The 14,084-nt window shown below is 29.6% G+C and overlaps 1 protein-coding gene across 1 annotated transcript in view; it reads left to right on the plus strand.

Moving 5' to 3' along the window:
* Positions 1 to 13,483, plus strand: part of LOC107437051 (ATP-binding cassette sub-family C member 10) — a 44,159-nt gene extending 30,676 nt beyond the window's left edge. The window contains exons 14-18 of the mRNA XM_071186531.1: positions 462 to 631; positions 2,269 to 2,429; positions 8,179 to 8,432; positions 11,821 to 12,064; positions 13,349 to 13,483. Coding sequence (XP_071042632.1) covers positions 462 to 631; positions 2,269 to 2,429; positions 8,179 to 8,432; positions 11,821 to 12,064; positions 13,349 to 13,483 — 964 coding nt within the window. The remainder of the gene's footprint in view (positions 1 to 461; positions 632 to 2,268; positions 2,430 to 8,178; positions 8,433 to 11,820; positions 12,065 to 13,348) is intronic.
* Positions 13,484 to 14,084: the final 601 nt, after the last annotated feature.

Below are 14,084 nucleotides of genomic sequence, written 5' to 3' on the forward strand. Positions count from 1 at the left end.
AGTTTTTACCTGTAAAATTTTCAGGGTTTTTCTAGATTTATCAATTACAAACTTTACCCCTATAATAGGTCTATCTAGTTTTTTACCCACAATAGAGTCATTGTGACATAATTATATAATGTATATCTAACTGTTGGTGCTATATGGTCATTACTGACTTTTGTTCCATTAATTTCAAAGTAACTAATTAATCTAATTATTTGATTGAATTTTTTAATTACCCACAATAGAGTCATTGTGACATAATTATATAATGTATATCTAACTGTTGGTGCTATATGGTCATTACTGACTTTTGTTCCATTAATTTCAAAGTAACTAATTAATCTAATTATTTGATAGTCAATATAATATATATTTGGTTAGTTTTTGCAAAAGTTTATATTTTAAACGATTGTATTCTGTATTAATGGTGTTACAAAAGTGAAATTTTTTTAAACATAAGTATTCTGTTTTTTAAGATTTTTTAAAGAAATGTTGGAGCACATTGATTTAAATGTGCGAGCCTGTTTAGCAATGTCTGCAGCCTCCCAGTGGCTCAATTTAAGGCTACAGTTGATTGGTGTTGTTGTTGTGACATCCGTATCTTTGATTGCATTAATGGAAAGAGAGTTTGGTGCTGTTGATGCAGGTAATATATTTGAAAGTATTGTAATATGTTTATTAATCCTAAGTGGTAGTAAAGTAGTTAGCCTAAGTTGTAATGCAGTGTAATGTCTTTACTGAGCCTTTGTTGTAAATAAGTACTAGGTTGTTTAGTTAGTCTAAGTTGTAATGTGTATTATAATGTACTGTAATATGTATTATACAGTAATTACTGTCATGTGTATTATAAAGTAATGTAGTGTAATGTGTTTTAAAGTTGCTGTTATTGTATCTTTGACAGGCTTTTAGATCTTTTTCCCACTCCCATGCCAGATTAGTTTTAAATTTTAGTTGCATATAAACTATTATATTACTAAATTAAATTAAAATAATCATTTTTCGTGGAATTTTTTAAATTTTTTTTTAGCATTTCTGGATACTTATTGTTGATATATATAAAATATATTATTACTTGCAAGTTACATAAATATCATAATATTAAGTATTATTTATATATCTATCAGAGCAGCAGTTTCCAAAAGATGTGCTGTGGAATCCTAGAGTTCTGTGGGCAGGTTTTAGGGGTTTTGAAATTTATGACTTTAAGTAACCAAACCATTTTTTCAGCTTATTTTATTCATTTTTAGCTTCTACAGCCACCAAAACCAAATTCTGAATTCGACTAAATGCCGTTTCAGGCCTGTGAATGAAACAGTCTGAATTTAAACCTTATTTTAAGACTATCATTGATGAAAAACGAAATTCTTTCCACTTTCAAACTAATTAGTCTTTCATTGATTAATATGTTCGTAATTGCTGATGAACTAAGTTGGGGTTCTACTGAAGGAAAGTCTATTGTTGCAGGCTTTATAGAAAAATGAAATTGGGAATCGCTGTTTCAGAGGACTAATATCAATTTACAAAGCAATGTAAAAACTTATAACTGAAAATTAAATAAATGAATATAAATTCACCTTGACAATAATAATTTTTGTAATGCAACTATGTTTTTCCATAGGCATTTAATATTATTCATTTAGAAAATATAGAGATATTAATGAATAAAATTTAAAAAAATGCGTGTTTAAAAAATGAAAAAATAATTCCTTTTCTTCAAATATTTAATACGCAAATGTATGCAATTCTTTTCATACTGGCAGACATTTAAGTCAAAAAGTACTGGCTTAATATTTATATACTTACAAAATGGTGTATGATATTTTCTTTTTGTGGGGCAAATGCAGGTATAAATAAAAAAGGCATATAAAGAATTTTGATTTTGTGGGACAAATGCAAGTATAAATAAAAAAGGCATATAAAGAAGTTTGATTTTGTGGGGTAAATGCAAGTATAAATAAAAACGGCAGATGAAGAAGTTACATATAAATAATTTTAAATCTAGATGTTTAATTGGCATAGTAAATATAGTACTGATATAGTAAAAAAGTTAAGCATTCCTGCAACAGCTCACTGTGGGCCAGGAGAGTCGTGGAGGTTAAGGCTTCACAATTTCATAACCCCTGCAATGTGGTCAGCACTGTGCATAGGCTGCCTTTACTTTTCAGAAAAGCTGGTACTTGTAGTTCTGAAGCTGGGGATCGAACCCCAGTTCTTCACAATGACAGTTCAGTGCCTTAATTACTGAGTCATCACTTAACTGATATATCTATTTATAATTTGCAGGTCTTGTTGGTCTTGCCTTATCTTATGCCTTATCCATAACCAGTCTTCTAAATGGTGCTATCATAGCCTTCACTGAGACAGAGAAGGAGATAGTGAGCGTAGAAAGGGTTTCTGAATATATTGAGAATGTTAAGACTGAGCCTCACGATTTTTTACAAATGGTAATCTTTTCTTCCCTTCCTTTTAAATAAAATTTAATGATATACAGTAATCTCCCATCATTTTATATTTTATCTTATAACTGTCATGTAACATCTAATTCAATTGAGAGTTTGTGGCTACCAATGTTCAACTCCGTATCCTTGTAATTTTGTAACTAATCCTGAAGACAAGGGGAACTCCTGGATCAAGTATTGGGAGAAATTTGCCTTTGTGGAGGAATTTTTGAATTAACCCGCATTTGTGTAACATGGAGAGAAAAAGCTCCCACCGTTAGCCTAGCAGCTAGGGGACTCTAACCCATGATGCCTTTACCACTAAAGATATTTTTTGTCAGCACTGTGGTTGGTGCAGAATTTGTATCGACCAGCCATAGCTGGGATTCAAACCTGGTTCCTCGATATCCTGAGCCACAACGGCTCAATCTCTCATCGTTGTATACTCTCAGAATAGTATGCCTTAATCTCAATGTCTGAAATCTCCCCTAACAAGGGAAACTAGGGAAGTGTGACTCGCCAATTTTAAAATAAACCAGTGGGATGTCTGCCTTATGAGGAATAATTTTAAGGGGCAACATTCGCTTCGGCCCATAGAAGGTCCTATGAGAGATAAAAAATAATTCTATGTATAGAAAAATCGATATTTTATTACTTCAATGCAGACTTTTAGTTATTGTAATTGTCTCATACTCCAATTAATTTGTAATTAATTGGTTAATTAATTAATTTTCTAATTAATAAATCAATTAGCAGATTAATTAATTAATTATTAATTAATTGATTGATTTGCAATTACATACTCCAAATAATTTGGAAAATTTTTGAAATAAAAAAGTAAAAAGATTTGTCAATTTTTTTTTAAAATTAACCTAACAGGTTTTTCTGAAAAACTACAGATATATAAAATTTTCAAAATCAATTATGAGAATAAATATGCATTATATAGTACGTGAAAGTAAGTACCACAAAATTAATTGGAGTATGAGATAATTACAATAACTAATAGTCTGCATTGAAGTAATACCGATTTTTCCATACATTGAATTATTTTTTATCTCTCACAGGACCTTCTATGGGCCGAAACGAATGTTGCCCCCTAAAATTATTCCTCATAAGGCATACATCCCACTAGTTTATTTTAAAATTGGTGAGTCACACTTCCCTAGTTTCCCTTGTAAGCGTTACTTGTTTGAATTTTTAAAAAATGGCTATTCTCTCTGGAAGCACGGACATTCATGAAAATTCAGAGAATCTGAAAGTATCACTGGAAAACGTGGATTTCAGTGAAACTCTCAATTACTAATGTGTTAGAATCAGTTATTTTACATAAAGAGTGTTAATACCTATGCGTATTAAACTGTTAATTGCACGTATAAAACTTATTTTGTTGTATTATTACTTTTTTTCTTGCTATTATTGCTATCTTAATAAATACTTCTGTTCTATTAAATAAATAATTCAAATTAATATTTTCGTTATTTTCATTTTTTGTTAAAACTGCATTCCTCATAAAGTAGACTTCTTAAAACAAATAATATAAACTAAAAAAAAGGCTAAGCATTTTATTTTTGGAAATAGATTTATATTTGAATTAAAATTATTAATTTTAAACATATCGATGCATCTTTTGTGGCATGATATAAGATTTTTGAAGCATAAAGTAATGAACAATTTTCATTAAAATAATTTTTCACCTATCAAGTGCAATGTACATAAATCCGGCATGTTCAAAAATGTTGGAAACTTGTTAAATTATATTTAAAATTTTAGTAATTTAAATCATGTAAATCTGTCAAGTTTTTTAAGTTTCTTTCTTAAAATATCAGAGAATTCAGTTTTATTAGGAGAATGGTCATTTTGATAAAGTATGAAATTATAAGTTTCAACTCATGGATCCTTTTTTTGGAAAATAAGGTATTTTTACCTTTTTGAATTAATTAAAAAATGGATCCTTTGTATTTGTGTTTTGAGAAAAAAAAACTAATTTTTTTTGTATGTACTATAATTAGCTTTGCTGCCAACAATGTCTTATATGACTTGTTTCTCGTGGTTTAATAATTCTCCTAATTTGTTATTAATTAATTGATTATCTGTGGCATTGTGTAGACCACGAAGGGCGGATAAGCAAATTTGTGCATAAGCCGCAAAACTCTTTAAAAAAAACATCATTAATTTTTTTTAAATATAAGTGATACATTTTAGTATCTATTAATAGCAGTTTTTTCACACTTTTTCTTTTAATTTTTCTTCTTATTACTGTATAAGAAGCTCAACAACTTTTTTTGTTTCTTGGTGTTGATACACAAGCAGACTTTTTAACTCGGAAGTTCATACACTGTTTAAAAAAGAATGCACAAAACAATGTTCAAAACACTTGAATTAGTTCTTTTAAAGAGATAAAGCACTTACAGGATTTTTAGAAACTCTTATAAGCTATGAAACTAGAAATAAGCAACTGACAACAATTCTAAAATCATGCATATTGCCCATAAATTATTCATTCTTTTTTTCTTTAGGGATATATGTGCTGGGTGGGGAACCACCCTCATTTGTTTATTATCTATTTTATAACTGATAAGAGTTCAAAGAATGTGTTAGATGTTGACTAAATAAATGATGAAGTATAATTCATATCCCTTCATCATATGAAGGCAAGAGAGAAAAAACTAAATTTCTTTTCTTGCTATCAATGTCATTGCTTTAAATAGTAATAATCTTGAAGAAGAAACTGCTTTGATGGGTGCCCAATCTATTCATTGGATTATGAACTTCATCCTGAATTTGACAGCTGTAGATCATGACTCATGTTGTTTTGCTCTTTGCCATTTTCACTCTTTCAGCCCTCGTTTTTTACTAAAGTATTACACTTGAAGTTGCAATGTTTAAATGTAGACCCATAATTTGACTAATTGTGAACACCTGGGCTATGATCATAAATGTTTGGTTTGCATGTTGTTCTCAAAACTCTTAAAATTGTTCCATGAATTTATTTACTTTCAAATCTAAATGAAAAAGGAATGAAAATCAGATTATCCACAAAGCCGATTATACACCCACAAATGATTGAGAGTTTTCTGTATTCTCATTATTTCAGCTGTTTTTATTCAGTTTTATGTAAATTAAAGAATGTGTTCTAATTTTCTAGTATTAAATAAATTAAAAAATGTGTTAGCTATTTATGGTAAATGAATTATTGAATTATTTATGGATTACTATTCAGAACTGAATGAAATAAACTAAGAAATACGAGGGTTACTCTGAAATTTTTGAGATACGCTCAGCCAAGAATTTACAAAATAAAAATAACGGTTTAGTTTTAAAATACAAAGTATTTTAACACAGCAGAGGATTTTTTACTGACTTACTTCAACTTGTTTAGCATAGAATAAATTTTAAACAGAAGAGAAAATGGAGTTGATGCGAGAACATTTTCGCCCTATGATTTTCTACGATTTCAAAGCAGGATTAAGTCGAGAAGACTGCGTTCAACAGTTGCAATTAGCATTTGGTGACGAATCTCCAGCTCGTGCTACTGTATTCAGATGGTTTAAAGAATTTAGCAGAGGTCGCAATCTTCTTCAGGATGAACACACAGGAAGGCCGCCGTCGGCAGTAATCCTGGATAATGTGTTTGCCATACGAAAAATGTTAAAGGATGATAATAGCTGTACCTATCAAATTATACAGACGGAACTTAACATTGGATCCGCAGCCATGCACAAAATTATTCATGAATTACATATGAAAAAAGTAGTTTGCCGTTGGGTTCCCCATAATCTAACTGAGAACCAAAAAGAGGAGCATGTCAGAATCAGTAAAGAAACTCTAAATGATGGTGGCCACCGCATCATTTCTAAAATTGTAACGGGTGATGAAATGTACATACCGTTTATTGATGATCCAATGCTTTAAGAAAGCAAAGTATGGATTTTGAAGATGATCCCACGTCTACAATGGTGAAAAGACAATGCGCACCGAAAAAAGTGATGTATACCGCTTTGTTTAGAAGTACGGGATTGGTCAAAGCCATCAAGTTGGAAGGACAGAAGACAGTAACAGCAAACTGGCATATCACTATATCTCTTCCAGAAATTCTACAAGAAGTGAATGGTTGGGCACTAATGCTTCACCATGACAATGCATCTTCACATACAGCCGGATTAACAGTTGAGTTTCTTAAACAAAGACAAATTAAAGTGGTAGAACATCCGCCGTATTCACCTGATCTAACCATGCGTGACTTTTGGTTATTCTTTAATCTAAAAAAGAACACGTGGACGTCGTTTTCATTCAGAAGAAGAGATTGATGTGGCTATAAATGCATTTTTCATCTATTCCAAGAAATGAATGGCTTGAGGCATTTAATCTGTGGAAAATTCGACTACAAAAGTGCATTGATGCTGGAGGAGATTACTTTGAACACACCAAAAATCTTGTAAGTGTAACTTAAAAAACCTAGTTGTATCTCAAAAATTTCAGAGTGACCCTCGTATAATAAATAATTTTGTTTTCAAGTTCATTTGATGTCAATCATAGAATAGTGTTGTTAACTTAGACTTTTAGGAGTGTAATATAGTTAAGTTAATTCTTGACTAAAAACTTCCAAAGTTCCCTGTGTATAAAATATTTCAGATATTCTGCAATAATTAGCATGAGATTTAGACCAGTTCAAAAATTCTTTTGATTATTTTTCTCTTTTAATTCAGCTTCTATAAATTACGAAATTAATCCATGCATTTATCCTGATATCAAATATAACTCATCGCTAATCTCTTTACTATCATTTCATCATTTATCTATTCTTAAAGAAGCCTCATTCTCTATTTCTATTGTTTTAAAGGCCTCCCATCATACAGTTAAGTTTTTCATTTGTCATCTTGCATAAACTAATATGTATGGTTTTTAAAGCTCATGCAAGAAATATTTAGATGTCAATAGATTATACTTTAATTTGTGCCTGTTTGTGACTGAGCACTCATTTGATATTTCAATTTCTTGCAAATGTGAAAGAACAATTTCCCGGTTTTTTAACAATGCAGTGCCCGCTGTGTATTAAAAAATCACGTTGGCTCTAATAGCGTTTGATTTCATAAAGTGGCTTATTTCAGAAACTGGAACATCTACACTCATTAAAAAATGTTTCAACTTGAAACTTCTCAAATACTCTAAAAGTTGAATTGATTACAGTATTTACTTTCATTTTAATAGAATTTACATTTGACATTTTAATCAAATATAACCAAAAAAATTTCATTTGCAAAAGGGATTTAAAATGTTAGCATATTTATTTGATCAGCAAAATTTGAAGTTAGAAATTCAACTTGTTTATAAAAGTTTTTGTAACTTTCAATATTTCTTTGCTGTTTTAGCATGGTTAATATAATATTGTGATTCAGTTCTTGCAGATTTGATTTTTAAAAAGTGACCGATTTTAGAATCCAGCAATTTTATAGTGGTGGTCACTATATCTGAATTTATTTAATATAGATTATGAGTATAATCTCATTTTATTTAATATAGATTATGAGTATAATCTAATTTTATTTAATATAGATTATTAGTATAATCTCATTTTATTTACTATAGATTATAAGTATAATCTCATTTCATTTAATGTAAATTATAAGTATAACCTCATTTCATTTAATATAGATTAGTATAATCTCATATCATTTAATATAGATAAGTAATAATCTGGTTTTTTTTCAATTTTTTTTAAAAAATCTAATTATTTATTTATTTTTTCTTTTAGCCTCCTTTTGCTTGGCCTATTCATGGTGCAATTTCGTTTGTCAACGTAAGCTTATGCTACAGACAATCATCTCCATATGTTTTAAAGAATATTACTTTTGAAACGCGTCCTGGCGAGAAAATTGGCATCGTGGGTCGAACTGGTTCAGGAAAAACAAGCTTGATACAGGTTCTCTACCGAATGGTCGATTGCTTTGAAGGAACAGTTTTTATAGATGGAGTGAACATTGCCAATCTACCACTTGAAAAATTAAGGTATGCTACCGACTTCTTGTTTTTCAATTTTAACCCTTAAATTGATCGAACCTTTAAATTAATCCACATGTCAAAAGGACTATTAAAATCGAGATGGCATGTAAGCTCTCTCTATTTGTACTTGCTAAAAACATTGTGATCATGTTTTTTAACTGTAAAAATATTTCTTGCCATTTGAAGATACAGTAGAAGCTTAATATAACAATAATAGGTAGTTCACAGTTACAAATTTCTAAGTCACCATCAAAATGCTGATATTAACCTTTTCCGGGGGGCTGTGACAGCAATTGTCACATCTGATCTTGGGGTCCTGTGGTGGGCATGTGACACTTTCAGCGTAAGAATAGGGGAAAAAATCTCCTCCTCAGTTAAGAGACAGGATCAAGTTACAGTGGGATTTGTTTTATTGTTTTAGTCACTATGAGAGGTCTCACCTTTTTAAGCTAAGGGGAGAAAGGTTTCTTTACATTTCCCACCTACCTTCAAACATCTATACCAAGTTCGGGAACTTTTTTGTTTGTCTGCCGTTTTCTTACGTCTTTTTTAGTCAGTTTCATTGTTGCTATTTTTTTGTACAAATTTTTTCGTTCTACTTGTGAGTTATATTTTGAATAAATTAATTTCTTTATTACAAATATAATTTAACGAATATTTTTAATTGTATATAAAACAATATGGATTAATCAGAATCGAAAAGCGCTCTTTTAAGTAAATTAAATCAAATTGAAATAAAATATCAAAGCCATATATTTTACATAAACTCAAATAAATAGTTTTTTTTAGGTTTTATTTTAAATTCGTGTTATAAATATAGTTATTAGAATTTTAAAATTTTGATTATAATTCCTGCAGTTTAAAAAAAATTTTCTTACATGATTTTAAATAAATATCTGCATTTCCGAAGAGAAATATATATACTTAATACTACCGAAGAGTATTTATACTTTTAGATACATAAATATTTTAAATGTCACATTTATGAATATATAATTTATAATTACTAATGTATTTTCTATGTTTAAGAAATTGAAATCATGAACGCTATTTTTAACTTTCTTAAGAAAACCATTTTCCTTCTGTGGCGATTTTCATGTTTCTTTCCCTCTTTCTACACACAGTTTAACTTTCAGTTGTAGTTTCTAGAAATTCTTTTAATATCTCAGTTTTGTATCTTTTTATAAGATTGAAGCTAAATTTTTGAACAATAACATTCTACAAATCTATTACAGGAGTAAGTTGAAGTCAATTGTGAATGACTATGTTTTTTAAAAAAAATATAAAAATGCTAGGGAAAAAAATTATATATGCTACGCAGTTTCGATAAAGTGCTTACTTTTCATGAAATTTGCAGCAAAATAAAAGAAATGAGCCCGATTGTTATATGATAATCATTTGCAACTGAAGCACATTAACTGAAATATTTATGAGTTTTCGCGTTTTTGGAACTATTTTAAAAAGACATAAAGGAAGTTGAAGAAAAATTTTGTTAGATATTTAGAACGCATATTAGATTCTAACTAAGAGTTCAAGGGATAAATGTACTAAGAATTGTGTTTTAAATTTAGAGTTCGGTTGAAGCATAAAATATTTTTTAAAGGAATGATATAAACTTTTATATACTATTTTGAAAATTGATTAAAAATTTTTGTATATTTATTTTTAAATAATTAACAAAGTTATTATAGTTTATAATTTTTTAAGAAATCTTAAAAATTTATAAAATAAGAAGAATTTATTTGATAACATAATTTTCAATCGAAATGATCTTACTTTCTTAACAAGAGAGGATCTTTCAAATTAGCCGGGAGTTAGGGCAAAATTATCCTCATTTACCTTGCTTTCTTATTTCATTATTATTATCAATAATAATAATAACAATAATAAATAAATGATTCTGCTGAATAAAGAGAAAAAATATTTATCATTTATTGAAGTGACCGGTATTTTTCAAAGTCGATAGATCAAAAAGATGAAAATAAAATAATTCATTCAAAGAGTTGATTTCAAATTAAATTTCCTATATTTTCTTTTCCATCGGCTATGACTTAAATCCATTCACTATTAATTCAGACTGAAGAGACCTGTCTACAAAAATATGACATTACAACTATTTATGTTCTTTCCTAAGATTTATTATCTTTCGATGAGATATTAAATTTTCAGCAATGTTACAAATATTTATAAATTAAAATACTGATATTTATAATGTATAATATAGATATTTATAATTAAAAAAATTATGACCACGAAAAAGAACTCTTCATGTATATAAAAATTGATTCAAAGAAGCGAACAAAAGGGTTTTTTTCCGCATTATGACCCGATTTCACTGCATGATAACTCTCAGGAAGAACTGATTTCACACTTTAAACATAGTAATCCCCAAAATGCAAGAGAGGAAGATCTATCCATTATTTACGTGAAAAATGGATGTAGATCGAGCTTTTCCCTTTGGTCCTTGAAATTTCCGACGTTTTTTAACTCAATAATAGAGTGTTTATTATCACTGTGCACCTCATTAGCTTGTATATTTTTTGCNTTTCTTGAATTCATCCCCCAGTCTCAGAAAGAGCCCACCAGAGGATCTCGATTTCTTACTTTTGCGCCCACGTGAAAAGGTTAATGATACAAAAATTATATGGTTATAATGTGTTATTAGCCTTAAGCTATAGCGATAAATCTTTTTTCTTTCTTTTTCAACCTTTTGCTTATGGCACTTAGCATGATATAGCCATTCTGAACCATATTTATTTCCAGTATCAAAATGGAAAAATTAAAAACAAACCTCTTTTCATTTTAGAATCTTTTTTTACAATTTTTTTTTTTTTTTTGCAATTTCAACCCTTATGTTAACTAGTGTAGGTGACCATCAGTCAAGTTGTCTTCCTTCTTTATAAAAATATTTTCTGTTATATTTTGGAATTTTGCTGCCTACTTTAAAACAATTCACATTTTGTTGACCTATGTATGTACCATATCATATATTCAGTGTTATCAATGACATCCAAAAGCTATGAAACACTATTATACTTGTGTCTTTTTTATTACTATTTTAACATTAAATAAGTTTATATGTTTATCGGGACAAGTTTGCTGTAATTTTCAATTCCATCTGCTTTTATGAATTGTCGCTATAGAAGACTTAACTATTATTTAAATTTGACTGTTTGAAAAGAAAAAGTTATCTTTGGAAAACTCTTTATACTTTTAATGTATGAATTTCTGACTTTAAATATCTTTTAAAAATAAATGTAAAAGTTAGAATTGTATGTGTAAAATAAGAAACTGTTTTCTTCAATAGCAAATCTAAACCTTCGCAGTTTCTTTAAAAACGTCTTTTACCATTTTTAATAATTTATTTCTTATTACTTTATCTGATTGATTTCAGATCCAGTTTGTCTGTCATCCCTCAGGATCCCTTCTTGTTTAGCGGCACCATTCGTGAGAATCTCGACCCTTGTTACTTAAAATGTGATTCCCAAATATGGAAAGCTTTGCAAGATTGCCATGTCAAAGACAAAATTCAGAGCTTAGGTGGTTTGGATGTGGAAGTTGAAGAACAAGGTCAAAATTTCAGTGTAGGAGAGCGACAACTTCTCTGCCTGGCAAGAGCGCTTCTCAGGAAAGCTAAAGTGAGCAATACTTTTTTTATAAAGTTGCAAATCAAAATTACAACTTCTTTGTCAGCCAAGAGAACATCTCAGAAAAGCTAAAGAGAGCAATTCACTTAAAAAAAAAATAAAACGTTGAATGCAGAGGGGAGGGAGAAGAAATTCTTCAAAAAGTTTAAGAGTCTAAGGCTTTGACGCAAAAGACTCTTACTCAAAATTTTATAACGTAAGTTAAAATATAAATTTTGTGTTATACAAAGTCACAACTTTTATTTGAGTTTAATATGCTAAAATTGAATTTGATTTATCCTCTCCTTTTTAACATGGTCTCAGATAAGTTGACGATCAAAAAATATTCCGAGTTGAATATATAATCTAGCAGGGGGTATATTGGGAGAAACAGTGTAAAGAATACTGGTTATATTTATATTGGGCAGTGACGCTTAAGGAGTTATGCTTTTAGATTATGTATGATTATGTTATTTTGTATTGTAAAATATATTTTAGATAAGATTTGGCATTCTTCACATTTTTTTAAACAAAGAAATTTGTTAACTCTTTCATTCATGATCTGATAAAAGAAATCAAACAGTGTGTATTTTATGCTATTGCAGTTGATGATTTTGGATGTATTGATAGTTTTGATTGAATCGAATGATATCGTAAATTCTGTAGACATTTTTAATTTATGATTTTGTTAAAAATAAGTTTAAAAAAAACCTGTGTGCAAAGAAATCTGTAATAATAATAAACAACCTGTTAAATGTTTTAGGTAAATGGGATCGGATAAAAAATGGAAGAAGTAATGAGGTTCGAGTTAGCAAATGAAACAGTTGGTATTTAAAAGAGTAAAAAAAAAAAAAAATGTGAAAAAATTATATTTTATTATGTTATATGAGTTAGAAACCTCTTCTGAGGGACAGGTGTCCCCCCTTTCCCCCCTCTAACTAACTGATTCTGCCTACAAAGAAAAATATTTCTTGCTTTTTGTAATAAAAGTGTTAGTGCAGGCTCAAAGTGTCCTTAAATTCCTTTAAAAAATAAAGAGTCTTTAAATGTCTTCAATTATTAAACATTTCAATCAATGTCCTGAAATTTTTGTGATTTTCCAAATTTTTGTTGAAGAGGAAAAGTAAATATTATTTATCTAAAGGAGACATGATGAAATTTCAAATTAAAAAGTTATGTTATATGCCATGCTTTGCATACTTTTGCTGTGTGGCATGGAGCTGAATCCTGCTGAAAAATAATTGGTGTGTTGTTGGGGAAGAGATCCCTGATGGAAGGTATCAATTTTGGTTTCAGGACAGTTTCGATGTATTTTTGGCATTCAGGATGCCACCAATCACTCGAATTCGACCCACACCATCTGCAGACATGCATGCCCAAATCATGGCATTTGTCGGGTTTTTTGTAGTTGCTTCAATGCAATCAGGATGAAGTGCTTCACCTACTCTATGTTTCACGTATTTTCTACCATCACTCCCAAAGAGCAATATTTTATTCTCATCGCTCCAGGTTACTTGCTTCCATTGATTTTCTGACCATTTAATGTGCTCTTTTACTCACTTAACTCTTTTTTGGCTTTGCTTTTGAATTAAATATAGTTTTTTCCTTGGAATTCTAGCTTGTAGTCCAAATCCTGATAACCTTCTTCTTATTGTTCTTGAACTTACTGCAATACCCGCTGCATTCATTTCACATCTAATGGCATCTGATGACATTTTTCTATCTTGAAGGCATTGCCGTTTAATTTTTCTATCGGCAGTAGCACTTGTGCATTTTTTTCGGCCTGATTTGGCTTTATTTTCCACTGATTTCGTTTTTTCGTAACGCAAACAGAACTTTCGTACACCAAAACAAGTCCCTGAACCACCAACTTGTCTTGCAATTTCAGCATAAGAGAGGCCATTTTCTCTCAATATGACATTTCGGCTTCTTTTTGTAGATGTCCAATTAGTTCTTCTTGTTGATGACATTGTTTAAAATTGGTTTAGTTTAAAAAAAGGACTTTAAAAACAGCAATACTCTATTTAATTGT

The sequence above is a fragment of the Parasteatoda tepidariorum genome, chromosome 10 (genome assembly GCF_043381705.1).
Source record: "Parasteatoda tepidariorum isolate YZ-2023 chromosome 10, CAS_Ptep_4.0, whole genome shotgun sequence".
In the NCBI taxonomy this organism is placed as follows: Eukaryota; Metazoa; Arthropoda; class Arachnida; order Araneae; family Theridiidae; genus Parasteatoda; species Parasteatoda tepidariorum.